This window comes from Martes martes (genome assembly GCF_963455335.1).
Source record: "Martes martes genome assembly, chromosome: 9".
Classification (NCBI taxonomy): Eukaryota; Metazoa; Chordata; class Mammalia; order Carnivora; family Mustelidae; genus Martes; species Martes martes.
Genome location: NC_137896.1, coordinates 104106375 through 104132174, shown reverse-complemented (window position 1 = coordinate 104132174; position 25800 = coordinate 104106375). Strand labels below are relative to the sequence as shown.

The 25800-nt window shown below is 49.4% G+C and overlaps 1 protein-coding gene across 1 annotated transcript in view; it reads right to left on the bottom strand.

Annotated features, from left to right (window-relative positions):
- MALL (mal, T cell differentiation protein like) overlaps nucleotides 1–25339 on the bottom strand; it is a 28496-nt gene extending 3157 nt beyond the window's left edge. The window contains exons 1-3 of the mRNA XM_080812793.1: nucleotides 25136–25339; nucleotides 3050–3217; nucleotides 995–1117 (exon numbers count right to left, since the gene is read on the bottom strand). Of these exons, the coding sequence (XP_080668919.1) occupies nucleotides 995–1117; nucleotides 3050–3217; nucleotides 25136–25243 (399 nt within the window). The 5' untranslated portion in view covers nucleotides 25244–25339. The remainder of the gene's footprint in view (nucleotides 1–994; nucleotides 1118–3049; nucleotides 3218–25135) is intronic.
- Between the last annotated feature and the right edge of the window lie 461 nt (nucleotides 25340–25800).

Below are 25800 nucleotides of genomic sequence, written 5' to 3'. Positions count from 1 at the left end.
CCCCCACACTGACACAGGCCATGACCTTTCTGGTGCCAGTGACTGGTTGCTGTAGGGCTTACCACAGTGTGGGTGTTAGATCCTTTCTGAGAAGTTTTCAAGCAGGAAATAAGGAAGGTTAGGCTACTAGAGGAGGAAGCTGCTGGCTGTGAGCGAGCTGCCACGTGAGGGCGCCATTCCCCCACAGGAGAAGAGAGGCTGCCGCTGGCTAGGAAGGCAGGCGAACCGGCTGAGTCTCTGGTCCTAGTGGACCTAAGGTCTTGAAGGTCCTGCTCTCCCTGCGGCTGGCTGGACCACCTGGCCCCTGGATTCCATCAGCCAACAGTTAGCCCTGCGCACTTCCGTCACTGAATAAAAGGACACTGACGCCGTTTGGCCACGCTGAGGAATTCGGGCTCCATTCCACAAACAGAGGGACCATGGAAGAACTTTCAATAGGAGAGAGAGAAGCGTTCCAATTTGTGTTTTAGAAAAAAGGTTCTGAGGGCGGTATAGTGGGTGTATGGGTGAGTAAGCCTGAGGCGGGAAAAGCAGAAAATGAGAGATGACCCCTGAACCTGAACAGCACATGGCTGTTGACATGTGCATGTGTGCACACACAGACACACACACAGACAGACACAGACGCACATAGACAGACACAGACACACATAAACAGGCACAGACACACACAGATAATGGCAGCACACACATACAGACACAGACAGACAGACACACATAGATAGGCACAGACACACACAGACACACATAGACACACAGACACACACACACATACAGCATACACACCCACAGACACACATAGACACACACAGACACACACAGACACATAGACACACACTCACACACACACACACACAAACATACACACACAGCTTCTCCTGTCTTCCAAGGCCCAGTCAGCCTGAGGTTTGGGGTCATCTGTCCGCAGGAGCAGAATGGAGTCTCCGGCAAGGTGCCCCCCACCCAGCGGCTCTGAGTTCTGTCCCGCGCTCACCGAGGCTGCGGTGTTGATGAAGTAGTTCTTCAGGTCCTGGATCTCGGACATGATGGTGGCGTGTGCCTGCAGGACCGCGGCGCTCATGTACAGGATGCCGGTGGTGCCGTGGTACAGGCTGTCCTGGAAAGGCAGAGGGGGCCACGGCCGGCGTCACGGGGGCATGGAAGCAGGTGGACACTTGCCCCTCGCACCATACAGCTGGGAGGAGTGAGCCAAAGAGCCCAGCCTGCTCCCCAGACTCCTGCTCTTTCCTTCTGCAGTGTTTCTGATAAACTCGAGATGCAGTGAACCACAGTGGATTAATAAATGCCAATAGTGACATCTGTCCCAGCCAGCATTTGGCTGAGTGCTTGTTCGTGCTAAGTCTTTCCTCCTGTACCTCATGTAAGCTTGCCAGCTATGGGGTCGGCAACACTTAACATTAGTGCCATTTTGAAGAAGTAGGAGCTCAAGGTCAAGGTCTAGGAAAAAACAGCCAAGTCAGGATTTGAACCTAGGCCAGATAAACTCCGAGCTTGTGCTCTTAACCATTAGCATTATGAAGACCTGCTATGTCCTAACAGTATGTCACGCCGCCTCATTCATTCCCACAGCTAACGCCGTAAGGCTGCAGCTCTGGGCACCCCGATGTGCAGGTGATAAGACTGGGGCTGAGCTAACACGTGGCGGAGTGGGTAGAGTCAGGCTTATCGGACTCCAGAGTCCAGCAGCTGAGCCTCTGCGCTGAACACTCAGCAGCGTGCTTTCTCAACCCGAGAATGTCAGGCAGTCATTTAAAAGGGTTATCAATTCGGGAAGGAATGTCATCACTGGCGTTTTACAATCTCTAATGAGATACTCAGTTCGGGGGAAGCTCAATAAGAGGTGAAAAAAAGCATGAGGGAAATAGTTGATGGGGGGTAAGCCTGTCATGTTTCTGGCATGTTAATGCCAGAAAAGTTCACCCATCTTTAATTCAGGGACTTGGAGGAGCAAGTCACATCACACTGGGAAGAAGCAAAGAAAACCCCAAAACATCAGACCTTCTGTAGGACAGCTGACCCGCCTTCTTCAAACAGTCACTGGCAGGGAAAGCCATTCTGGGTTAAATGTACCCAAGAACCATGACTGCCAAGGGCAACGCAGTGCCCCTGGGAGGATCCCGATCAAACAGGTCAACGGTAAAGAGATGTTTCAAGTGTAATGGAGTAAATCTGATCATGGCCTGGGTCTTCGGTGATATGGAGAAATGATTGTTAGTAACTTTATATAAGCATGATGACATAAGAATGTGTGCATATTTTTTTGGAGTCATACTGAAGTGTGTAGAAGGGAACAACATGATGTTTTGGGTTTGCTTTAAAATTCTTTAGGAAAAAAAGGCTAGGTGGCTAGGTGCAGCTAGTGTGGGAAAATGTGAATAGTGCAGGAATCTGGGTTGTGGTTTCTTGAGGGTCTATGATGTGATGTTCACTATTTTTGTATATGTTTTAAAATGTTCCATACAGAAACATTTTAAATGGTTTTCAAGATACGTGACATGAAAACAATTTAATGACATAATGTTAATGAAAGAATTGACACCAAAATTATTGGTTCAGCATGATTATATATACACTTTTACATAAAATGCGCAAGGAATAGAGGAATCGCTGTAGGACTGGGGTGATCCCCCCCCCCCCCCACTATCATGTCCTTCAATCCAGCTCCAATGATTTAACCATAAATAAAGCTTAAGGGTAAACGAGTAAAGATGTGCTTGATAGAGAATATGTATATTCCTAACAAGGAAGACAATGGAGGGGAATACAATGAAACATTTACTGTGGCAAAGGAGTGCTTTCATTCTGCCTTACTAGTAAGATAAAAAAGCCTTGGTTCCATAGTGGCCCAGCCAGAACAAGGCCTCTGGTCCCTGGTGTCTGGTCTCTGGTCCCAACCTGCTCCCCCCCCCCGCCCCCCCCACCCCGTGCCCAACTCCCCTCTCAGCCCAGAAGGACCTTTGTCCTCACAATACCCAGAACGGACATCAGGAGAAGCCCAAGGGTCTGGATCACTCCCTCCGGTTCTTACCAGGACTCGCCAGGACTCGTATCTTTTGTAAAATCCAAACAGGTAAGACAACAGGAGCATCAGGGAGATGAGAAAGGAGGTGAGCGAGACGTACATCACCCATCCTTGCAGCAATGGATTTGCTACCTGGGTGGCAGCTACCAGGATCCAGACCCAGCAGCCAAATATCTGCAAGAAGAAACCATAAAAGAAGAACTTTAATTTGCTCATGTAGGGCATACTTCCCTTTGCACAGCATCTCTCTTTTCTTCTGTCTGGTTAAAAGCTCTTCAGGTGAAGTTAGGTGGAACAAGATGGAAGTGGGGAAGGAAGCCTGGCCCTGGGAGAAGAGTAGATTTTTTTTTTTTTTTTTGAAAAGTCAAGTGGTTAACATAGAGGTATAAATAAATAAAATTAAAAAAAAAAAAAGACGACTTGACATCCTCAGTGGACCACCTCCCTTTTATCCCCAACCCCATGCCATTGTGTGGCATGTTTTCTGTTGCTCCCTTTCACTATGGAATACTATTTCCTTTTCCTGGCTCCCTTTACCTACTCACAGTGCCAGCCTGGCCCTGTGGCATTTGGTTTGCGCCCCTGGGTTATAGTATCTGATACCCTGGGCAATACCATTCCAGTTTGATCACCTCTCAGCCCTGTCCAGGCTGTTACTATCCCCTTGGTGGAGAAACCAACCCTTCTCCCCGTTCTCTCTGGGCTCTGCATTTGTTTGCTTTTGTGCTGGGTTTATACCCATATGGGTCAGCCCAGGGAAAGAATTAAATAAATGTCCACCTGGTAGCACGTCCAGTTAGAGGCCTGAGGGAGCACCAAGTGGTTTTGTTGTTATTGGTTTGTCTCAGACTTCCTTCCTTTCTTTTTCTTTCTTTTTTTTTTTTTAAAGATTTTATTTATTTGACAGACAGAGATCACAAGTAGGCAGAGAGGCAGGCAGAGAGAGAGGGGGAAGCAGGCTCCCTGCTGAGCAGAGAGCCCCATGCGGGGCTCGATCCTAGGACCCTGAGACCTTGGCCTGAGCCGAAGGCAGAGGCCTAACCCACTGAGCCACCCAGGCGCCCCTGTTTCAGATTTTCTAGGCTCCTCTCCTTCCTGGGGTCTCCTTAGGATGTCCCTGTGAGCCTCCTCGGTTCTCCCTCTTCTCACTCCTGTTAAATCTGTGCACCCTATTAAATCTGTGCACCTGTTCAATCTAAGCACCATATAGGCCGGCAATCCCAGGCCTTCAGTCCCACATATCCACTGGCCCACTTGGAAGTCTCCATTCAGATATTTCACTGCAGGGGCCAACCATGCTCTGGCAGGATCCTGAGGGTGAATGCCTTATTAAATTTTGCACCCTGAGCACCTCATTTGCCCCTCAAGCTCCTCAAATGCAACAAATTACAAAATCTGAACTCACTGCCACTCCTCAAATCCCTCAGAACCTATTCTCCTCAGCACCTTCTGAAAATGACCCTTCTGAGGAGAGTGTGATGGGATTGGGTATGAGTGTACTGAAACCTCCAAAGACAGTGGTAAAGTTCTATTTCTTAGATGGCACAGTGGGTAATTTTTTCTTTTATAAAGCAACAAAATAATTTTGAAAAAAAAAAAAAAGAGAGAGAGAGAGAATGTTTTGGACTATGAGACCACTGGAGATTTGGCATAATGGGAAGAGGGAACCATCTTGGTATGGAGGAATCACACTACCAGATTTTAAAACTTTCGGTAAAGTTACAGTAATCAAAAGAGTTGTCGGTGCAGGTGGCTCACATTTCTGCCCATCTCAGGAGATAGCTCATCCCCTTCCCCAGTTCTGTTGCTTCCACACAAATTTTAGAAGCAGACTTTTTATATCTACAATATCTATCTGTTGTGATTTTGGGTTAAATCTATAGATCAGTTTGGGGGGAGAATTGACATCTTTACTATGATGAGTTTTCCAATCCATGAACATGGTATGCTTCTCCAACAACTGAGATGTTCTTTGACTTCTTTTATCAATATTTTGTTCTTTTTAGCATACAGATACTATACACACCTCCTATATTTATGCCTAAATATTTCATTTTGGGAAGCTATTGTCAATAGTATCGTTTTTTATAAATTTCATTTCCTAATTGTTCAATACCAGTAGATAGAAACATGATCAATTTCTTGTGTATTAATATTGTATCTTACAACTTGCTAAACTCACTTATCAGTTCAAGAAGGGTTTTTTGTTGTGGTGGTGGTGGTTGTTGTCATTTGGCGTATTCCTTGGGATTTTTTATGTATCTCATTAGGTTTTAATTTTTTACGGTTATAGATAAGATTGAGTTTACTGGGGTGCCTGGGTGGCTCAGTGGGTTAAAGCCTCTGCTTTCATCTCAGGTCGTGATTCCAGGGTCCTGGGATTGAGCCCCACATTGGGCTTTCTGCTCAGTGGGGAGCCTGCTTTCCCCCTTCCTCTCTGCCTGCATCTCTGCCTGCTTGTGATCTCTGTCTGTCAAATAAATAAATAAAATCTTAAAAAAAAAGATTGAATTTACTTTCATGTTTTTTACCTTCTGTAAAATTTTAAGCTGCTTTTTACTGGTTACAAATTTCTTGTGGGTTTGCCTCTTTCTTACTGATTCAGAGTAATTCTTTCTCATAGTGTGGATCTTGTTGACTGTTACAATTATTGCAAATATATTCCTTCAGGATGTGTCTCACACATTTGATGATGCCTTTTGATGAAATGAGTTCTTAATTTTAATGTAACTGAATATGTTCATCTTTTCCTTTATAGACGATTCCATACAGATGGAATTTAAGAAATCTTTCCCTGCCTTGAGTCATGAAGATATTCTTGTATCTCAGATATTCCTCCTGGGATTACTTTCTTTCTTCCTGCAGTACAATCATTGGTAGTTTCTTTAGGAAAGGTCAGCTGGTAGTATTCAGTTTGTCATAAAAACGTTACTTTTGCCCTGATCATTTTTTTCTCTCAGCACTTTTAAGATATTTTCCCACTGTGTTCTGCAACCTTCTACATTATTCCATTGTTCCAGCTGCCATTGTTCCTGCTGCTCTTCTGGAGGAATCTGCCTTTGGTGTCTGGTTGCTTTGGGAGTCTTCTGTCTTTGGTGTTCCACGGTTTTTGCAATAGTTATACCATGTATTGAAGTGTGGGTGTCTTTATATTAATTTTTCTTGGTGTCAATTTCATATTCTATAGCTGATAATTCCATTTCCTCAGTCTTGGTATTGCTTCTGTAGTTTTGAATGACTGTGGAGGCAGCTTATTTCTGAATGTTACCGGATGAAACAAGTCCACACAACTTCTGTCTAGCTCAGCTGAAAGATATGCAATGTTCAGTTCTGATTTTCATAACATATCCCTGGCTTTATGGGACTAGCAGTTCTCATCTTACAAATGACAATACATCTTACAAAAAACAATACATAGAGATATGACAAACATCCCCTGTGAGGCTTCTACTGCTGTTGTCCTGGAGAGGAAAAGCACTTTTGAATTTATAGAGCTTTCATAGGTTCTTAAGAAGAGAAAAGAAACAGGAGACGAGGAGCCAAAATCGACTAAGAGGGGGACAACAAAGCTCTTACTGGGCTGGACAACACCACTGGAAGCTTGGACTCCACTTAAAGCACCAGCTCCAGGAGCACATTTCCCCAGGTTTATTTTATTTCATTTATTTTTTAAAGATTTATTGTTGTTGTTTTTGTCTATTTATTTGAAAGAGAGAGAGAGAGAGAGCACATGAGAGGTCAGCAGGAGAAGCAGACTCCCCACCGATCAGGAAGCCTGATGTGGGACTCGATCCCAGGACTCCAGGATTATGACCTGAGCCAAAGGCAGCTGCTGAACCAACTGAGCTGCCTAGGTGCCCTATTTTAAGAGAGAATGAGAGAGAGAGAGAGAGAGAGAGAGAGAGCATGAGCTGGGTTCAGGGGGCAGAGACAGAGGGAGAGGGAGAGAGAGAATCCTAAGCAGGCTCCACACCCAGTGTGGGATGCCCATCGACATGGGGCTTGATCTCATGACCCTGAGATTATGACTTGAGCTGAAATCAAGAGTGGATGCTTAACCACCCAGGTGCCCATACATTTCCCCAGATCTTAATAATCCGGAATTACAGAAATCTTAGGTTGGGCCTGGGACTGCCTGTGAGTTGGCCAGCTTGCTCTAAAGAGCAGTTGTTGAAGGACAGAAGCCACTGCCCCCCCTCCCTCCCCAGAACTGGGCTCTTTCGTATTGACCTCAGTGACAGGGGCTGCACCTGCCAAGCATCCTCCCTACCCACATTTGGGACTTGCATAAAATTGCCGGCGCGCTGTCAACACTCAAACAGTGCTGGCTCTTCATGCGAATGGTATTTGGGATTTAGTGACTGCACCAGAACTTGTAAAATTTGGGGCTCACACCAGACCTCCAAGGGCAGAGAATGCTCTGGGCCGTTTTCCACTACACACCAGGTGCCTAGCATGGGGCCTGAACCAAAGTGGGTGGGGATGGAGTCAAAGAACATTCTTTAGAACGAATTGGTGGTGACACCACCACCATCTCACATTCACCAGGTGCTTTACAGCTGCATATCTTTCTGGCTCAGATGGCCTCATTTAGTCTCCATGGCAATTCTAATTCACTTGGGCTTTCTGAGACCAGAGAGCAGCCACTTGATTCCTGCCCCTGATCACTGCCAGTTCACCTCTGCTAGACCTGGGGGGTGGGCCAGGGGGCTCAGGGTTACTGTGCTTGTCAGTGCCTGCAGAGGGGTCCGCCCCGGCCCCTCTCCTACCATCAGAGGCTGCTCTGGGCAGACATTGCTGAATGTACACTATTTACACATCCGTGCTAAATTCTCACTACAGGGTGTGAGGTGATGTGGTACTGGAGGGGCCCGAGCCTGAGGTCACACAGGACGTGAGGTAGGACAGCTCTGGACCTCTTCTCACAACCGAGCTCACCCCTGTGGGCTGTGTGGCCTCTGAGCATTTGGGTATCTACTCAAATTGCATGAGAATTTTCTGAAATGGCTTTAGTGTTGCATAATCCACGTGACACAGAGGAATGTTATTTTTTTTATTTCCACACCCTCTACCTTCTGGACAGAAGGAGGGACCAGGGCCAAGGACAAACTCCAGGTAAATTTAAACCCAGTATTTGTTATCTCATTTCTGCCCCGAGCAGTCTAGGTTGGATTCTTTTATAGGTAAGGCAGTTTCAAGTTGTTGTCTTTATTTATTTATTTTTTAACTCTTATTTAGCTTTCCAAATTTTCTTGGCAGGCTGAACTGCTCTTTTATTTTAACCTTCAGTTTGTATTTCCCAAGAGCAGGAGATATTTTGAGATGTTTGAGGCTGGCCCTCAAACTGGAAAAACGGTTGACTGTAGGAAGATATCGGGATCGAGCAGATTCCAAGAGCAGTTTTGTTCAGAACCTGTTTCTTTCTTTTCTTTTTTTTTTTTTTTTTAAGATTTTATTTATTTATCTGACAGAGAGAGACACAGTGAGAGAGGAAACACAAGCAGGGGGAGTGGGAGAGGGAGAAGCAGGCTTCCCGCAGAGCAGAGAGCCCGATGCGGGGCTCGATCCCAGGTCTCTGGGATCATGACCTGAGCCAAAGGCAGATGCTTAACGACTGAGCCACCCAGGCACCCCTCAGAACCTGTTTCTTATGAACAAACACAGATCAGTCGTCTCTACATTGTCCAAAGGCTAACTTGAAATTTGAAGAGATCTGTTCAGGTAGGGTGGAGCTTAACGTTTGGTTTGGCCACTGATTCTTCCCTGGAGCAACGGCGAACGGCTCCTCGGGTGTGGAGAGCTGGTTAAAGCACTAGGTAGGATACAGGAGCGGAGCAGCAGTGCTGAGACGGTGCTCTGGGAGAAATGCTGATTCCAGGGCCGGGGCAGAGAAGTTGGGCCCAAGCATCTTACCAAACCAGACAGTGAGAGAACTTTTGAAGGCACCCAGGGTTAGGTCAGGAGGTTTCAGAAGGCTCTTGCTGACCCAAGATGGGACAATTGAGCTTCAAATAAAGAGAACAGCCATGGATCGAAATGCAGCAACGAAGTTGAAATCCGTGGGTTGAAAACAATACTTCGAGAAAAGCCCAGTTTCGGTCGCTTTTGTGGGGGGGGGGTGCTTATTATTTTGGAAGGCAGCTATGCTCGTCATTATACCACCAATGCTTATTACTATGCAAACTGCTTCACAAGGAAAAGAATCAACAAAAAATATGGAGTAGGGGTAAGGAGATTCTGAAAGACACGGGTACCCGGGGCTTCCCCTCAGAGCTGTGCTTTGAGTCCCGTCACTCCCGGACTCTTTGAGTAACCCTCGGGGTCTGGATCCTGCCCCAGAGATTCTGCCTGAGCCGGTGAGAGAGATTAAAATTCCCCAGAGGGTGCAGTTTGGTCTGAGAACCCCTGGAGCTTGTCTCTCTGTTTCTCGTCCTACCCACCGGTTGATGTGGCTGGGCACGCAGTACCGTTCCTCCCTCTGGGTTCCGATTCCAGCTCTGCCTGCTGGGCGGGTTACTTGACTCATCAGTACCTCCATGTCGCAGTCTACCTCGCAGATGAGGTACGGATGAACTCTTTCATCTGATTCTTATGAGAACTAGCTAAGTCCTCCTGGCACACAGTCTGGGGTAACCACTGTTGACCATGTTAGCCATAACCATATGGAATGGTACAGAAGACAGGAGAGAATGTTCCCGAGGAAAGACCCAGAGGAGGGGATGTCCAAGGCCAATCTTTCTAAAGAAAGGGAAGTTCGCTTCTGGGAGAGCTGGGAGACTAATCAGCTGGGTGAGTGAGAGAACATTCAGGGGCACAGATCCTTCTGAGAGGTTGATGAAAAATTTGGTCACCTAGAAAGGTGTACCTATGTACATGCATGATTTTTTTTTAATTTATTTATTTGTTAGAGAGAGAGAGAGAGAGCGTGCACAGGCAGACAGAGTGGTAGGCAGAGGCAGAGGGAGAAGCAGGCTCCCCACTTGCAAGGAGCCCGATGTGGGACTCGATCCCAGGACGCTGGGATCATGACCTGAGCCAAAGGCAGCTGCTTAAACAACTGAGCCACCCAGGCGTCCCCATGCATGATTTTTATCTACAGATCTGGGGACTCACAGACCCTCAAAGCCCCCGTACAGCTCCCAGGTTGAAATCCATTGCCATCTCCAGGTTAAGTAAGAGTGCCATCAACTGCTGTATTATTTTGACAATATCAATCAAAACGCGAAACACACATATTGTTTGATCCAATAATTTCACTTTTTGGAATCTGTCCTATAAATAACACACAGGAACAAAATGATAAATGTACAACATTGTTTATTGGAGCCTTGCTGGTTACAGAAAAGATAAGATACATCCTAAATATTCAACCAGAGAGGACCAGTCAAAGCAATTATGTCTGCCCAGTGGAACACTCGGCAGCCTTCAAAAAGAATGAAAAAAAAAATCCTTATATACCAAATGGAACAAGCTCAAGAACGGTATAAGGCTCAGACCAGTGTGCCCACTGTGCTATGATTTATGTAGATAAAGGAGAAAATGTGTGTGTGTGTGTGTGTGTGTGTGTGTGTGTGTGTGTATCTGCTTTTGTTTATAGATGCACAGACAATTTCCAGATTGAGACCGAATAAACCAATCATGTCCTAGGCTCCCGGGAGAACTGCTCGACAGGGTTTTGAGTGTTTAAATGAATTAAAAAAAAAAAAAAACCAATGTTTACATTTACGAAGATAGAAGATGCTGTGCTGGATGTTGGAGGCTGGCTTCCAAGGTCAGGACTTTTTAATGGGAGAGTCAGGAGAACCACCGGTTCTTTGGGGAGGAGGACTCTGTCCGCCCGGATGGAGCAGCTGGGAGCTGAGGCCTCTGATGTGCAGGGCAGAGGAATGTCATGCCCTGAGAGGTTCTAGAGAAAGATGCTGCCCTCGAGATGACCCCATGTGAAAGGCCAAGCAGGGTCAAAAGGAGGCCTGGTCTCTGATGTGCACGGCCCGGGCTCCTGGCTGGGGCAGGGCGGTGTGGGCTCGGGTGGGGCAGGTCAGGGGCTGGGAGCCCGGGAGGAGCACCAGGGCGATACCCCGGTGGCAGGTTTTTCTGCATAGCTGGGCAGTATCTCAGCATGGCGGAGTTCCCCACCAGCGCTGCCGCCCTCTTTTTGCCACCTGTCTTCATGTTCAGGAAGTGCTGCCTCTCCTTCCCTTCCCTGGAACTTGGCGGAACGCAGGCTCTCCCACAAAGTCTCAGAAACTTCGGGCTGGGAGGGAAAGGCCCAAATCGGGACAGTGAGGTCTAGGAGGTCCGAGGTATCAAGCGATGCTCCGGCCTTGCCCATGGTGGGAACCGGGACTCCCTGAAGACTCCCTCAGGACGAAGGACTCCAGAGTGCCTTACACTCAGGAACCCTTGGCCTATGAGGTATAAGTGCAGCGTCTCTTGGCTTTGGGCCAACTTTTAGAAAGTTGTATAAAATACGCAGAACGAAATTTACCATCTTAACCATTTTTTTGGTCATCTTAACCATTTTTAAGTGTACAGTTCAGTGGCGTTAATTCCCAGGGTTGTGTGGCTGTCACCACCATTCATGTCCAGAATGCTTTCCATCCTGCACAACTGAAAACTCTGTGCCCATTGCACATTCACTCGCCACGTCTCCCCTTCCCCCCAGTCCCTGTCTTTCTTATTTATTTATGTATGTATGTATTTATTATTTAGGTTTTTGTAAGTAGGCTCCTCAAAGCATGGACCCCAAAGTGCGGCACCATCTCATATCCCTGAGATCAACACCTGAGCTAATACCAAAAGTCAGATGCTTCACCGACGGAGTCATCCAGGTGCTCCCCTGTCCCAATATTTGGTCTCTGTGAATTTGTTCGCTCTAAGTAGATCCCGTACGTGGAACTGTATAGGATTTGTCTTCTTGAGACTGGCTCGTTTCACCGAACAAATGTCCTCAAGGTTCATTCATGTTGCGGTCTGTGTCAGACTTTCCTTCCTTTTTAAAGACTGAATGATGTTCCGTTATGTGAATATACCACATATATGTTTACTTAGCCATTCGTCCATTGACGGATGCATGGGCTGCTTCCACTTTTTGACTGTTGTGAATAGTGCTGCTAAGAACTTGAAGGTTACGGTACGGTATGGTGACGAACATAGCATAATAATAATAATAATAAAAAGTAATTTTAAAAAAAAGGGAAACACAAGACAAAACCCATCCTGGGACTGTGCTTTGGACCCCACAAAATACTCCCTCAAACAGATACACCTCTGTGTTTGTGCCACGGTGGCTGGAGACAGTGTCCCTTGGGAGTGTGATGTCGTCAACTCAAAATGCCTCCACCGCACGGCGGTTTTAATGACGCCAACCAAAACCATATGGCAGGAGGTAGAGCTGTTACTAGTTTTCAATGGGAAGATTTTAAATTGGTTGTAAAAATAATTGTAACAGTAAAGGAATTTTCTGTTATGTTACCTTCCCTCCTAAGCCCTGTGTTTAGGCATACATATTTTCTATAAAGGTATAAAGCATGATGAACTAAGTTTTGTATTCTTACTTTTAATATTTTGTATTTTGCTACAGGGCTTCATAATAAAATTGGTTCTTGTTACTCAAGATAGTTCTACAGAGTTGGCCTGAACACTGAACCCATGAACACCAGACCCTTGCTCCCAGGATGAAGAGGAATTAAGGTTCCTACACACCTTTGGCCACAATATTTCCAAAAACTGATCAACAAATACCTCTATTTTAGGTGTGTTTCTGTTTAAAGACACCTCATTTAATATATAGTGTTGATTCACTAACCCTGGACTCTTGGCCAACAGCATTATACACTCATCGAACGTGTGTTGTCACTGAAAGGCAAATAAATCACAGCCTTCCTGAGCTGAAACACTAGGTCAAACTTCAGCACTAACTTAGGGGCTATTATAAACAGCAAAATCACCAACAAAAAGCCCCCAAATACGAAAGACATGGCACCAGACAAACTTTGAAAAGAACACTTGTTTGCAGTGTGAGAGCGGAAACAGGGAGAGCGTCAACTTGTTCAGTCTCAAGCGGGAACACGCACATCAGAAAACCCAGACTTCTTGCTGCTCTGTACACGAAAGCGCAGTGAGTACTGATTTGCGGGTTGCAAAGAAATTTTAGTGAATAGGTAAATTTGCAAATAGAGAATCTGTGAGTAATGAGGATTGACTGTACATTTTTCTTTTAGAGAGAGAGAGAGCAAGAGAGCACAAGTGGGGGCGGAGGGGCAGAGAGAGAGAGAATCTCAAGCAGACTTCCCACTGGGCACAGACCCTGACTTAGGGCTCGGTCCCAGGACCCCAAGATCACGACCTGAGCTGAAATCAAGAGTTGGATGCTTAACTGACTGAGCCACCCAGGTGCCCCAAGGGTTGATTGCACTTCCAAGCCACAGTTACATTCCATCAAGTCAGTAAACATCATGTACCCCAGTAGGCCCCTGTCTCCAGCTTTCCCCAACAGAGACGATGCCCCAGTGAATAATGTTGCAGAGATGGTTGTCTCCATTTAAATTGTTTCCTTAAACTCCCCAACTGGGCTTACTGGTAGGGGGTATGGGAAGGAACAGGGTGTAGGTGGTGACTTTCCGACATTCACTAGGCTCATTACTTGCCCTGGCTGGGACACTTGTGTGACTTTGTCCAGCCCTTCCAGAGGACCACCTTTGGGGGGCCCCTGGGAAAGCGATCCTTCTGCCTCAGGAGACCCAGATGAGACAGTCCCCATTCTCACTCTGGCCATCGCTGTGCCTGGTAGTAGGCCTGGAGCTATGAAATGGAAGAGGAGAGAGGCGGCGAGAAAAAGCCAGGGCCCCGGGGACACAGCTCTGCTGCGGAAAAATCAGTGCTGAGGTATAGCTGGCGGACTCCGACTTCCTAGCACGTGACTTAGTCCCCCTCCCTTCCATCCAAGCCAGCTGGAGCCGGCGACAGCCCTTGTCACAGCACTGCTAGGGACCAGCTGGTACCCAGGACCTCACCCCCCTTCGAACACCTCGCTGACTCCAGGTGCCCCTCAGACCAAACTCGGGCCGCAGCCCAGCAAGCCCAGCCTGCCTCACCCTCCCCTTCTGGGAGGGTCTCCCTGAGCCTCGGTCAGCATCCCCAGCCCTGGGGCTTCCCAACGGTGGGCTGAGATTCATTGTGGGTGGTGAAATCCATTTAGTTAGCAACAGCATTAAAAGATTATGTAGACTAGATTAGTAAACCAGAGTACATTGCCCATGGGAAAGGGAAAGAGTGTCCTGAATCTGTTGTTTTAACACACACACATACGTGTGTATGGGGTTGCCATGAAAATCTCTTTCTGTGGGCCACAGTCGGTGTGTGGAGACCTTTGCTCCGGAACGCCTTCCTTCCTCTAGCCAAGGGCCTCTGCCTGTGCTAGTGTGCACCCCCAGCCCCGTCCTTTCCTCCATGGCTCTGTCCCCGGGGCTGAAGACAGCCTGGCTGCTGCAGCAGGAGACCCCCAGGGATCTGGGGCCACAGTGGGGCCCGTGTGGGGAGTGGGCAGTGGGCAGCGGGAGCCTGGGACAGGAAGGGAGCAGAAACGCTGCTGACAGGACAGGGACAGGGACCTGAAGTATCCCATATCTGCAGTGACAGAAACTCAGTGTGGAGGAGCTGGGGCCCTCACAGCTGGGTGGTGCTGGCCTCCTCTAGGGTGCCTCGGGAGCCAGGACCTCCTGGACACCTTGACTGGCGGCGGGCCTCTGTGCCGGCAGCTTGGACACCCTAGCGCCCATGAGGGTGCTGTCCACTGCCCACGAGGTGGCTCCCAGGCCTGTACCTGGGGCCTGGCAGCCTGTGAAGCTTCTGGACAAGAATCTTTCCCTCCTTCGTACAGGGGAGGAAACCTGTTCTGAGAGGCCAAGGGACCTACCCAGTTACCCCTGGGAGCGCGCCAGGCCTGGACTGGACTCCTGTACCCGCACACATCTAGCATTGTATGGGAGTGCAATGCTCCCTAATTTCACCTAGGACACTTCCAAACACTGAGTCACTACATCCTGATTCAGAGTGAGAATTTTCTCTCTGGCTTTAAGGTTAGCAGGAAATTGTGGCCCAGGCCCCCTGGCCTCCGGTGAGGGCCCGTGTCTTATCCGGTCCACTCCAGGAACAATAGTGCTGGCCAAAGCTCCGTCCACCATTGCTCCTGGCAGAATGAGTCCTATAAGGAGACCTTAGTACCTACAAGTGCTCTCAGGACAGGGCTGGCCGCAGGCCAAGGAAAAGCTGTGCCTACCTTGGGGTTTGTGCTTGGGAGAGGCAGGATGCCAAGGCCCAGGAGGGACTGGTGAGTCAGCGGGGCCTCCTCTGCCTTCCTCCCCTCCCTCCTGGCTTCCTCCCCCAGGACCGCGCCCACCCATTCAGACCTCAGCACCCCCACAGACCCAGCTTTTTATTAACTGAGCAGTACAGATTTACAGAAAGTATGATCATAAAAACATTCTTATCCATCCAAAGTCTAAAGAGCTTTTTCCTTCTTATCTCTTAAGACAAAACCAAACAAAACTAAGACTTTTTAGGGAAAAATGTTTCTACTTTTTTTTTTTTTAACTTGTGTACCTTAGACAAGTTAGAAAGCAGAGATAAAAGATGAAAAAGCAAAAAAAAAAAAAAAAGAAAAAAAAAGATGAAAAAGCAGATAAATGCATCCCACTCCCCAGTCCCCATGGTGGCCTGGTGGACAGGCTCCCTCCCACCATGGTCTCTTTCTCTTTGGTTTCCACTATGGTTATTAATCTCGTGTTCCTTCACATGTTTCCAGAAGGTTGCTGGATGAGCCCAAGAGTTGGGCTCAGGGGAGGTCCCCCACTTCCTGCTTCCCTCAGGAACCCACAGACATTTGGCGACCAATGGCTATGATCCTGAACTTTGTCAGGCACTGAGGACCCAAGGAGATCACCATTCATTTATTCTGTCCTCATTGACTTCTGCTCAGCTCCTCCTCCCCGACTTGTCTATGACCAGACCTTTCAGGGCAGGACCCAGACCAGGATCACCTCCTCCAGGAAGCCATTCTTGACTGTGAAGTCCCCAGTGCACCACTTGGTGACCTCCCTCATGCTTATTGTCTCTCTCCTCTACCTTCTCCCCAGGCCCCAAGCTCCTGGATGGACTCTGCCGTGTGGTTTTTGTGTCCCCTGTGTAGGGCACAGAGCCTGGCACAAAGTGGGTGGTCTGTACATGCTGCTGGCCGGAGGAGGCGGCGGGTGGTGGGCTGCTGGACCCTCCACTCCCTAGCCGCTCAGTCTCGTCGTCTGTCTGGGCCTGATTCCCATGCAGGTGGCACCAGCTAACGACTTCAGGGCCTGCCACTGTGTCCCAACCACAGACTGGCATTTTCTGCCAGGAGCCAGGACAGAATGGAGACAAACACCCATTTGTTTCATCCCCTCCCATTTCCTGCTCCATTACCTCACAGGCTCGAGAATTTCTCCAGATCGGCTGCATCTTCCCTCAGAGAGAGGAGAGGATTCCCTGGGAGGTTTTCCTACCCCTTTGCCTTCTCCCCTGGCGTGTAGGAAGGACTAGACAAACATGTGCTGTCAGTGAGGGTGGTGTTCGACTAGGCACACCGCCCCCCTCACATCCATCCAGCGTCCCCTGGGCCAAGAGAGGGTACAGATGGGCATGGTAGGCGGGGGCGGGGGCTGTGAGCAGCACAGAAGCAGGAAAGCAAAGTTCAGAGAATCCCTCTGTGGGGAGGAGCTGAGGCAGGCTCCCTTGATACAGGTCAGAAGACTCTGGAGTCCCAAACCTAGGGTATCTGGGCCCACTCTCCGACCCACGGGGAACCTTCTAGGTATAGCTTGAGGCAGGAGAGTGGGCCCAAGAAGCCTTAGGAAGATGTGGCACCTGGCTATAGGGCCAGGCCCTGTGTGGGCCCCAAGCGGACATTTATTCTGGCTGAGACGGGGGAGATCTGACCTAGTGGTGACATCTGAGGGGCAGGGCTGGCTGGCAGGGGTGGGAGGATGCAAGGGAGGGGCTCGGAGAGAAGAGAGGGGTAAAGGCCAGGGGACCTGGGTGTGGCTCCTCCACCCCTCCCTATTCTGGCCTGCTTCCTGCTACTTGCCAATCTGGACAACACTCCAGAAACTTCTCCTGCCTCCCACAGAGCTGCCTTACCCCAGGGGAAAGTCCTCTAGGCAAAAGCTCCTGGAAGGGCACTGGCAGCAGGCGGGGCTCTTCTTACTGGTGAGACTGCTTATCTGGGGCTCCCTGCATTCCAGCAGGTCAGAATGTGCCAGGCCCCTCCCTGCTACCCAGGGAGGCCCTGGGTTATTTCCTTTGGAGCACCTGTTAAGTGAAATCCTCCCGGTGGGCCGACCTGCCAGCCGCAGCTGGGTGTCTGCCTTCTCAGAACTGAGAGAGTCCGCTAGTTCAGAGAAAGCTGTGCATGGTTTGGCCATGGTCAGGGGAAGGAAAGGACCAGAAGTCCAGACTCAGGCAGAGGGGAGTGTGCAGATGGGGATGGTGCCAGTTCATTCCCGGGTCTCGTGGCTCCAGCCCACCCTTCTGTGGTCTGCTCTGCGACAGGGACAGGAACTCTGTAAGCCACAATGCCCAGCTCCCTTAGAAGTTGGGTTTTTGCAAAGGGGAGGGGGGCTGGAAGGGACCTGGAATGGGAGGAGAGGGATGGGGACTTCCTGTTGGCTGGTCCAGGTCCTGCTACCACTCCAGCAGCAGCAGTAGCACTTGGCTCCAACCCCAAGGTCCCTGTCTCCCTCGCTGTACCCATTCTCTCACGGCACCTTCCCCTCAGAGGCCAGAGAAGCAGTAGGTGGTCTTACTCTGGAGGCCCAAGCACTGGTCCCCCTCCCTAGACTCCAAACCCTTCATGTGATTCTTCTCTGGCCTTAGCATCTCCTTTCTGCTCGTTCAGCTTCTCAACGGTGGCAGAAACTTTTCCCTGTATTGAATCTCCTCTGTGCGCAGCACCCATGGCGGCCTCTATGTCCTCCCATGCCCTGACAGCACCCTGACAGCGCAGCTCCATTTGCGAGTCTCCTGGGCTAGTCTCCCTCTGCCCCATGAGGCGTCACCCTCCAGAAGGTAGGGGTGGTGTCTGCCTTCGTCTTTATATCCCCACGCTTGGCACCGAGTAGGTGTTCAGTAAGTACTTGCTGAGGGAATACATAGGATTAAACATGGCCATCTCCTCTTTCCTCACAGCCGGATTTCTTCTATCTGTGATCCTCCCGGTCAGAGGAAGTGCTTGTCTGAACCAGCACACATCTAATCCCTCAATCCAAACGGTTCAAGAAGACCAAGACTCCGCCTTGAGTAAGCTTATCCTGACAACTCCCGAGCTCTCAGAGCCTTCAGCAGTTGGGGCTCTGCGCCCTGGCTTTTCACTCTTTCCTCTCTTGGGGTGTTCGCCACATGTTCACACGCCGCTCCCTTAAGACGGGGCTCCTGATTTACCTCATCCCCCTTCTTCTTTTTTTTTTTTTTTTAGAGAGAGAGGAAGGGAAGCAGGCTTCCCGCTGAGCAGAGAGCCCGATGTGGGGCTCGATCCCAGGACCCTGAGATCATGACCTGAGCCGAAGGCAGAGGCTTTAACCCACTGAGCCACCCAGGGGCCCCCCTCATCCCCCTTCTTAAGACCTTCACGCTCCTGTGGACCCTGAAAGCAGAGCGCAGTTTCGCATCTCAGTGAACACCTGTTGGTTCACAGTTGGAAGTTGCTCACAGGAGACCCACACTTTCTACGAAAAGGTCCAGACGACCAACAACAATAAAATACGCAGGCTCACATTTCTAGAGCGGTTGGACATGCTGTTGTCTCCTGGGAATGTCGTTATTGAACCCCCAGAGCTGTCTTACAAGATCTTTACTGTTACTCTTTCCATCGCATCGGCTCAGAGTGGTTAAGGAATCTGCCCAGGTTCTCACAGTGATGAAGCAGCACAGCCAGGCTCTTGACCCTGCACCGACTGATTTTGTTACTGAACCTGAGCACACTGGCATCCTTGAGAGTAAGGGTGGGGCTGGTGCAGGGCGGTCAGTGTGGGTCCAGGCAACATAGGGAGGTTGACATCGACTGCTTCTCACATCGCCCCTCCCGGCCTTCCCTCCCAGGGCCTCGCTCCTCCCCTGCCTCGTGCTCTGCAATATTTTTTTTTTTTTTTAAGATTTTATTTATTTATTTGACACAGAGAAAGAGAGCATAAGTAGGCAGAAAGGCAGGCAGAGAGAGAGGGGGAACCAGGCTTCCCGTTGAGCAGAGAGCCCGATGCGGGGCTCGATCCCAGGACCCTGAGATCATGATCATGACCTGAGCCGAAGGCAGAGGCTTCACCCACTGAGCCACCCAGGCACCCCAACGCTCTGCAGTCTTTCCTCCCTGTACCCTGTTTTCTCGTCCAGGAGGCATCCTGGGAGTATGGTGGTGGGAACCAGTGGCACCCTGGGCCTGGAGATCGCTAGCTCCCTTGTCCTGCAAGAGCAGGTCGGGGGAAGTTGCATGGTGGTGAGGTGGGGTGTGAAAGGAGGGACAAAAGCAACAAAGATGAAGTAAAACTGGTAAACTGAATTAACTTTTGGGTAAGCCCTCCCCACAGTATGGAGAATTGAATGGGAAGCACTGAAAACAGGGGAAAAGATTTCTCCTTTTGGAAACTGAACGCACGGGAATGATATGAGAGGGGAGGGTGTCTACCCTCAGCCCCCACGGTAACTTCAGTCGGCAGGGGTGACCAGAGACAGCTCTGGGGGTCAGGAAGTTTTCAGACAGGCTTTTACTTATTTATTTATTTTACAGGGTGAGGAGGGGCAGAGGGAGAGGAAGAGAAAGAATCCCAAGCAGACTCCCCGCTAAGCTAAGCCGAGAGCTCCACGAGGTGCTAGATCCCACGATCCTGAGATCATGACCTGAGCTGAAATCAAGAGTCAGATACTTAACCAACTGAGCCCCCCAGATGCCTCTCAGACAGGCTTTTATATATAAACAAAGCAGAAGAAAAAGCAGGGTAAAAATAAGGTGAAGTGTATATATATATATATATATATATATATATACACACACTTACTATACATATATATACTTATATATACTTACTATATTAAGTAAAATATAAAGGTGAGCTTCCCCAGCTCAGGGATTCTGGAATGAGCTTCTAGGGGAATCAGAGAATTTCCCTCTGGCCACCGAGCAAGCGAGTTAAGAAGCTGAGAACATTAAACACCAGTGTGTCTGAATTGTTTCACCTTTTACTGGCTGACTCTAGGAATCTTCTTAGCTGTTTCTTTTTAAATAAACATTGAGTCAATTAAGTTAACTAATGAAGAGATTAAAGTCAAAAGACATCTTGGACTCTGATTCATATAGCACTCCTCAGGTCACAGTCGCCTGGGTCAGCTCTCAGCATTCTCCGTCCACTTATAAAAAAGTTGATGAGTCAGCTCACAGCATACAGGCAATCTCCATCCCTTAGCCACCTGCACACTGTGTGCTCTGAAGAGCGGGTGCTGGGGGTGGGGGGAGGGAAGTGCGCTGCTGTGACTCACCTGGTCCCCAACCCCGCCCAGCACTAGCACCAGCAGGCTCTCACACTATCTGAACGAAAGACAGATGGAACACACCATGTCCGTTCTCACCTTAAAATGCACTGTTCCACACATGGAGATTACGTTTTGAAATCAATATCATTTTCAAGTGAGAAATCTGAACTCAACAGTAAACTGAACAAAATATGAATTTTAGTGTTAAAATCTCAGTCTCCTCCACCGCTGATAGGAAAGTAAAATGGTGCTGGCATTCTGGAAAAGTTTGTCAGTTTCTTAATAAAACGTGAGCATACACTTATTGTGTGCAACCCAACAGTCACACTCGGGCACTCTCCCGGAGGGGTGAAAGCAAGACCCACACTAATGTATGTGAACGTTCATAGGGTTAGATTTAGAAGAGCTAAAAACTGTAAGCAACCACGGTGTGTCTCAATGGGTCCATGGTGAAATCAACAATGATACGTCCATACCGTGGAATACTATGCAGCCATCAAAGGAACTACTGATGCACACAACTTGGGCAGATGTCCAAGGGCGTTATGCTGTGTGCAAGAGGCCAGTCTCAAAAGGCCACATACTCTGTGACTCCATTTATTTATATAAATTTTTTTAAAAAGATTTATTTATTTATCTTAGAGAGAGAGAAAGAGAGCAAGCATGAGCACGGGGAGGGGCAGAGGGAACGAGGATCTCAGGCAGACTTTGAATTGAGCACGGAACCCAACATGGGGCTCCATCTCAGCATGCTGAGATCATGACTTGAGCCGAAACCAAGAGCTGGACGCTTAACCGACTGAGCCACCCAGGCACCCCTGTTTATATAACTTTCTTGAAATAACAAAATTATAGAGATGAAATTAGTGGTTTCCAGGGGTTCTGGAGGGGATGAGGGAAGACTGGGTGGGGGTTGGTGACTGTAAAAAGGAAGCAGGAGGAAGATCTCTGTGGTGACGGAGTAGTTCTCTTGATCATGGTGGTGGTGTGAGAAGATGGCACAGACACGTGGACATACCCGACCAAAATGGGTTACTTGGTTTTGATGGGACAAGCATTACGAAACCACTGGGGGAAGGTAGGGGAAGGCTGTGGGAGACCTCTCTGAACTATTTTGCAACTGCCTATGAATCTCTAATTATAGCAAAATAAATGTTTAAAATGTGCATTTTAACGCTAAAGAGTCTAAAACAAAGCAACTTAGGCAAAGATCTGTACGAGCAGGCTCCAGGGGCAGAGCCGGTAGGGAACATGCAGACCCTCTTGCCACGGTACTTTGTCACTGTCGTTACTGCGAAAGAGCCCGAGCTGGCCGCCTGCTGCTCTCCAGACCTCACAGTGGGAGCTCGATGAGCAGGGCTGGAGGGAAGTGAGCCTGCAGACACCACCAATGTCCACCCTGGGCCACCCCCGTCACAGACTACATCTGAATCCAGGTATGGATTTCACCTGCTAACTGCCCCTTTTCGCTGGCCTGAGCTCCTGGTTTTAGGATCCACTCTCTAGACTCATGTCCTTAGAAAAACATACGGCTGCCTAGGATGCCTCAGGCCCCCGGACTGAGAATCTGCTGGGCCCCCAAGGCCTAGTGCTCCGTGGTCAACCCCAGTGTGCAGCAGCAGGCAGCATGGCCAGGTGACCAGGGACAGAGGGGTTCCTGGTAGGCTGATTCTCACCCTCCTCTCCAGCCCAGCATATCTTCTGCTCAATGGGATCAGAATCGACCGACCAACTTGATATTCTCCCTCCTCTCCCGTTTACCTCTCATCCCTGGTCCCAGATACGAGGCAGGCATACTTGAGTCTACAGTCTGTGCTAGGAACACTCACTTAAGAAAAAGATGATGCAAAATATCATGTACAGAATAACTCCTTTAAATACAAACGTATGTGTGTATATGTACATGAATATGGATTATATTATTATCCATATGTATAGATTATAATACTTCTATATATATTTTCTAAATATTCCACAATGAATAAGGATCACTTGTGAATTAAAACTAAAATCGTAGGGGCACCTGGGTGGTGCAGCCGGTTAAGGGTCCCAATCTTGATTTCGGCTCAGGTCGTGATCTCAAGGTCCTACGATCGAACCCCATGTCAGCCTCCCTACTCAGCGTGTGGTCTACTTGAGATTCTCTCTCCCTCTCCCTCTGCCCCTCGCACTCATGCTCTCTCTTTCAAAATAAATAAATAAATAAATCTTTTTAAAAAAACCCTAAAATTGTAAATAAGGAAACATTAGACAAGGCCAAATGAAAGGACATTTGCAAAATAACTGATCTCTATTCTTCAAAAGTGTAAAGATACAGACTGAAGGAGACGGAGGAGGTAAGACTCCCAAATGCAATGCTGAATCCTGGACTGGAAACTGGACCAGAAAAATGACATGAGGGGCACCTGGGTGGCTCAGTGGGTTAAAGCCTCTGCCTTTGGCTCAGGTCATGATCCCAGGGTCTTAGGATCGAGCCCCGCATCGGGCTCTCTGCTCAGCAGGGAGCCTGTTTCTGCCTCTCTCTCTCTGCCTGCCTCTCTGCTTAACTTGTGATCTCTTTCTCTCTGTCAAGTAGATAGATAAATAAAATCTTAAAAAAAAAAAAGAAAAATGACATGAGGGGAGCAATTAGCACAATCTGAATGAAGTTTATTAGAGCAGCTGATCAATGAAAGTATCCGTGCTGATTTCCTGATTTTGATAGTTGTATTGCTCAAGATGTGGCCTTTAAGGGAAGCTGAGTAAAGAGTGTATAAGAACACTCTGTCCCATTCACACAGCTTTGCTATAAATCTAAAATTACTTCTAAAGAAAAATAAATGAGTACAGCTGAGCCAGTGACAACGTCACACCTCCTAGATACTTAAGGCTCCAGAGTACGCGCCTACGCATACGGAGCCCAGCCTAATGGGGCCGGGTGCAGGCGATGGGCCATCACGACAAGGTTATCCCGGGTGTTTCTGGGTTCTGTAAGCCCCTTCCCTCCAGGCTCCTGCCTGCTGGGCTCTCCTGGACTCCAGGCCTTCCCTGTTCTTGGCCCCCAGCCTGGAAATCCAGCCTGTCCTTTGAGGTCCAGCACCAATATGGGCCCCTCTGTGGTAGGTCTGGACCCCTCCCTGACTTGACAAGGTCAGATGGTCTCTCCTTGCTGATGCCACAGCCCAGAACAGTCACTGCCTCAAACACAGTCTGACCGTGGAGGAGTGCTCAGGAATCTGTCTCCGGCATTCAGGGAACCTGGGAGGGCAGGGCCCTCCACCAGGGGTTTGCAAGATTGGCATAAAGCCTGTGCTCAGTACGCACTGGTGGCGTGAACCGCAATCCTGGAGATTCATGTGGTTGTTCTGAGGTGAGGGACACGCCCGGGTCCGGGCACAGAGAACTCGCAAGAGCACTTAGATGTCATCAGCCTGGCGGGATGCCTGTGCTTATGCCCTCCCCCACTCCTCCCTGCCCTCGGGGGTCAGGCTTGGCAGAAACCTGCCTCTTGGGTGGGGTTTCAGCCAGAGCTACCCAAATGCTGGGTGCACACTGCCTGGTGTCCCTTTCTTGGTGCCATCCATAGGCTCCCTTTAACCTGTTTGCCACAGGGTCACTCGCTCGGTCCCAGCCTTCAGGCAGATGATGAGAGAGGGCTGGTCACATCAGATTGAAAGCTGGAACAACCTTCCACCTTCCCCTCCCAGGCCCGGGGTCAGCACTGCCAAATTCAGAGCCGGTAAGCGTGTCACCCACAAGCTAGATATTTTTGGACATGTTCAAAACACAAAACAGACTCCTTTGCCCTGAATGGTTCCCCAGAATTCAGTGTCCCCGTGAGTAGAAAGGGGATGGTGGCGGCTGGCTCAGATGGACACTGTGTCTACAGAGCCCGGCAGACTGCCACATGCAAGAGCCACTCCCAGCCCCTTGCAGGGGTTCCAGCGGCAACCCAGCTGCAGGGCATCTCAGAAAGTGTCACACAGTGACAGATCCCCGTGTGCCACAGGGGTGGCTCACACAACTGTTTTATGGCAGATGTTGTCACAAACTACCTCTTGCACAGAGTCTACAAGTCAAAGTTCAAAGTCAGCGCACATGACTATTAATACTATTAATACTATTAATATTAATACCTCCTCTCAGAAGGAAAGACAGAGCCACTACCCCCCCCCCCCCCACCGTTTTTGAACTTTAGAAAAAGCAGAAACAAGCAAGTAGTTGGAGAAAAGACATCATAGAAAAGTCCATTGCCAGCATCTTTCCGAGGACCCGGGACACTTTAGCAGCATCCCCCTTACCCCTCACCGGCCCCTCCGATCACCAGGGGGCCTGCCTGTCACCCACCGGTGAGTGGGGAGTGGGTTTGTTTTGGAAGGAGGAAACCCACCCCATACTGCAGGAGTTGGGAGGAGCACCTGGAGGGATTAGGGACCACCCCGGGTGAGTCTGGTGGGGGAGATCGGAAACCACAACAGCGAGAGAGCCCCGTCCCCCTTTCCCAGAGAGTGCCGGCTTCTCCCGGGGCCCTCCCCTTCCGCAGGTGACCCACGCGGCAGCACTCACCAGCTCCGGCAAGAAGAAGGCGTAGGGGATGGTGAAGAACAGCACGACCCCCAGGGGCACCTCCGGCGGGGCATAGCTGGTGGGGGGCGGCAGGTCCGGGGAGGCCATCTCTCACCCGCTGCCTGGTGCCCTTGGCTCCGCACGGCTGGCCCGCGCCGCCCCGTCAAATATCACCTCCTGCCCGACACACCCATCGGACGTCGCCTGGGAGGAAAAAAAAAGTTCCAGCCGAGCAGGTCCTTCCACTGGCTGCAGCCAACAGACTCCTCAGTGAAACGCGAATGCGGATTCGGATTTGCATCCGATGGGCCCTGGCTCCCAGGGCAGAGACACTGAGGCACTGAGGGCAGGAATCTCTGTCTACCCTTTTCCCCCCCGCAGGAATTTTGAATCCGGGAGCGGATTACTCCAGGGATGCCAGCTACAGCCACCACCCCGTCTGTGGCCAGAGTCCAGGGGAAGGCCACCTGCTTCGACCAGGATTGTTTCTGGAGGACCTACTAGGAGCTAAGCGATCTGCAGGCAGACTCTGGCGCTCCCCACAGCCACGCTCAAGGCGATGTCATCTCTTTCCCAAGTGAGGAGACCGAGAATCTGTTAGGTTTAGTTAAGGTCACAAAGCTGGTGACGGACGATGCTGGGTCTTAAATCCGGCCGACCCTGCT